Source organism: Meriones unguiculatus, chromosome 11 (assembly GCF_030254825.1).
Source record: "Meriones unguiculatus strain TT.TT164.6M chromosome 11, Bangor_MerUng_6.1, whole genome shotgun sequence".
NCBI classification, from domain to species: Eukaryota; Metazoa; Chordata; class Mammalia; order Rodentia; family Muridae; genus Meriones; species Meriones unguiculatus.
This window is the reverse complement of record NC_083359.1, coordinates 61,995,895-61,997,936: the sequence shown is the minus strand read 5'-3', so window position 1 is coordinate 61,997,936 and position 2,042 is coordinate 61,995,895. Positions and strand designations below refer to the sequence as shown.

At 34.6% G+C, this 2,042-nt stretch overlaps 1 protein-coding gene across 1 annotated transcript; it reads left to right on the top strand.

Moving 5' to 3' along the window:
- The first annotated feature begins 964 nt into the window (after window positions 1-964).
- Window positions 965-1,444, top strand: LOC110539644 (elongin-C-like). The gene has a single exon (XM_060365045.1). The coding sequence runs from the start codon at window positions 1,079-1,081 to the stop codon at window positions 1,415-1,417; it is 339 nt and encodes a 112-aa protein (XP_060221028.1). The 5' UTR covers window positions 965-1,078; the 3' UTR covers window positions 1,418-1,444.
- Window positions 1,445-2,042: the final 598 nt, after the last annotated feature.

Below are 2,042 nucleotides of genomic sequence, written 5' to 3'. Positions count from 1 at the left end.
GAAAATGAGGAAAGAGCAGAATGCTGGAAGTACTGTGTTTTCACTGGATACTTACACATCTCCATTGTGCGATAATTTATTAAAATATATATCACACTTCATACACTATTCTATATTTACACCAAAATCCAATGATATAATTTTAAATTGTAAAGACACTATAGGTTGTTGGTTTTAGGAAGTGTTACATGATGTTTGCAGAGGGTTTGGGTCAGAATCAAATAAAAATACGTTTATTTTCTTAATGTTTTTATGTCACAGAAGAAGACAAAATTTACTGGAAAAATAATTCTATATAATTGAGTCATAAAAATAAACTATAATTTCATTTGTAAAATATTGTTGAATGGCTATCCCTGTGTGCATATAGCATATTCATATTTTACATTGTGGAGATAAGGTAGAATAGCACAAATAACAGAAATGCTTTCCCAGTGAATACCTGACTGACTGTTACTATTAATCTGTTCCAGAATTCAGTTTCAAATGTCACATTAAGCTACAAGTTGTTGTTTTTGCAGTTACATTTTGCTAGAAAGAAAAAGTCGCAGGTGAGTGACTAATCACAATGTGATGATAACCTCTTACAAGGGTTTTGAAACAGTGTGTACCTGCTGCCACAACATGTTCCATCTCAGTAAACTATTTGTAAAACATCCTTTAAAGATCTCAGGAAAGAATAAGTACCTTATTTCTACAGTGAAATATGAACCCGATAATATTAGAAAATTGTTGTCATACTTAATTAAATCTAAAGTGAAAGCTATCACCTTAAGATGCTAGTTGATCTGTTTACTTACAGGTGACTATCTAATGAATTGAATTTTTATAAGTCATGTTGGGAAAGCAGCAGGATGTCAAGGGTGTGGCCTGGGGGTCATATCCTGAGTCTGTCACATGTCACGAAGAAGACTGCTTGAAGGACAGACATAGTCTTCTGATTAAAACCTTTGCAACAGGGGGGGCGGCCCTGAATAGGGGCTGTGGCAGGACGTGGGGCTACGGCTGCGGTGGCTGCGGGACTGGCCAGAAACGACTAAAGTTCTTGTGGGATCAAGTAGAATTTTATAAGAACATAATGGATGGAGAGGAGAAAACCTATGGTAGCTGTGAAGGCCCTGATGCCAGGTATGTCAAATTAATATCTTCTGATGGTCATGAATTTATTGTAAAAAGAGAGCATGCGTTAACATCAGGAACAATAAAGGCCATGTTGAGTGGGCCAGGGCAGTTTGCTGAGAACGAAACCAATGAGGTCAATTTTAGAGAGATCCCTTCGCACGTGCTATCAAAAGTATGCATGTATTTTACCTACAAGGTCCGCTACACTAACAGCTCCACTGAGATTCCTGAATTCCCAATTGCACCTGAAATTGCACTGGAACTGCTGATGGCCGCGAACTTCCTAGATTGTTAAATAAAATAAATTATAATAAAAAAAAAACTTTGCAACAGAAATAACAAATATTTAAGGAATTAATGCAGAACAGGTAAAATTCTTTTGAAAAGGAATCATACAACTAAATAAAAGTCTATTCTGATTTTGCTAAAGCTCTTTTGTAAATAATTTTCCAGCAGTTTCCACTTTATTATTTAACTGTGTTAAAATGCATATATATTTCAATTTTGACTTATAAACAGCAATATATTGTGATGTTTTAAGCTCTTTAATCCCATAGCTTAATTCTCTAAATTTGTTTTGTGAAAACGGCACACATAATTGATTTATTTACTACTTTAGTTCTTTATTAAAGTTTTATTGTTTATTTTTTGAGATTATAATGTAATTATACCATCTTCTTCTTCCTTTCACCTGTCCTTGATACTTTTCAATTTAATGGCCATTTTTTTATGCACATTCCCATAGGGTCTCACTAGCATAGCTGACTAAGCATGAATTGAACAAAGACTGCAATAGACATGCTAAAGTGAAACATGGAAAGCCTATGGGACCTCAAACTTAAACAAAGAACTATAGGCAGCTAAGAAATCCTGAGAACTGAAGAGATAGTCTTCACTAGGAAAAAGCAGACAGATTCCTT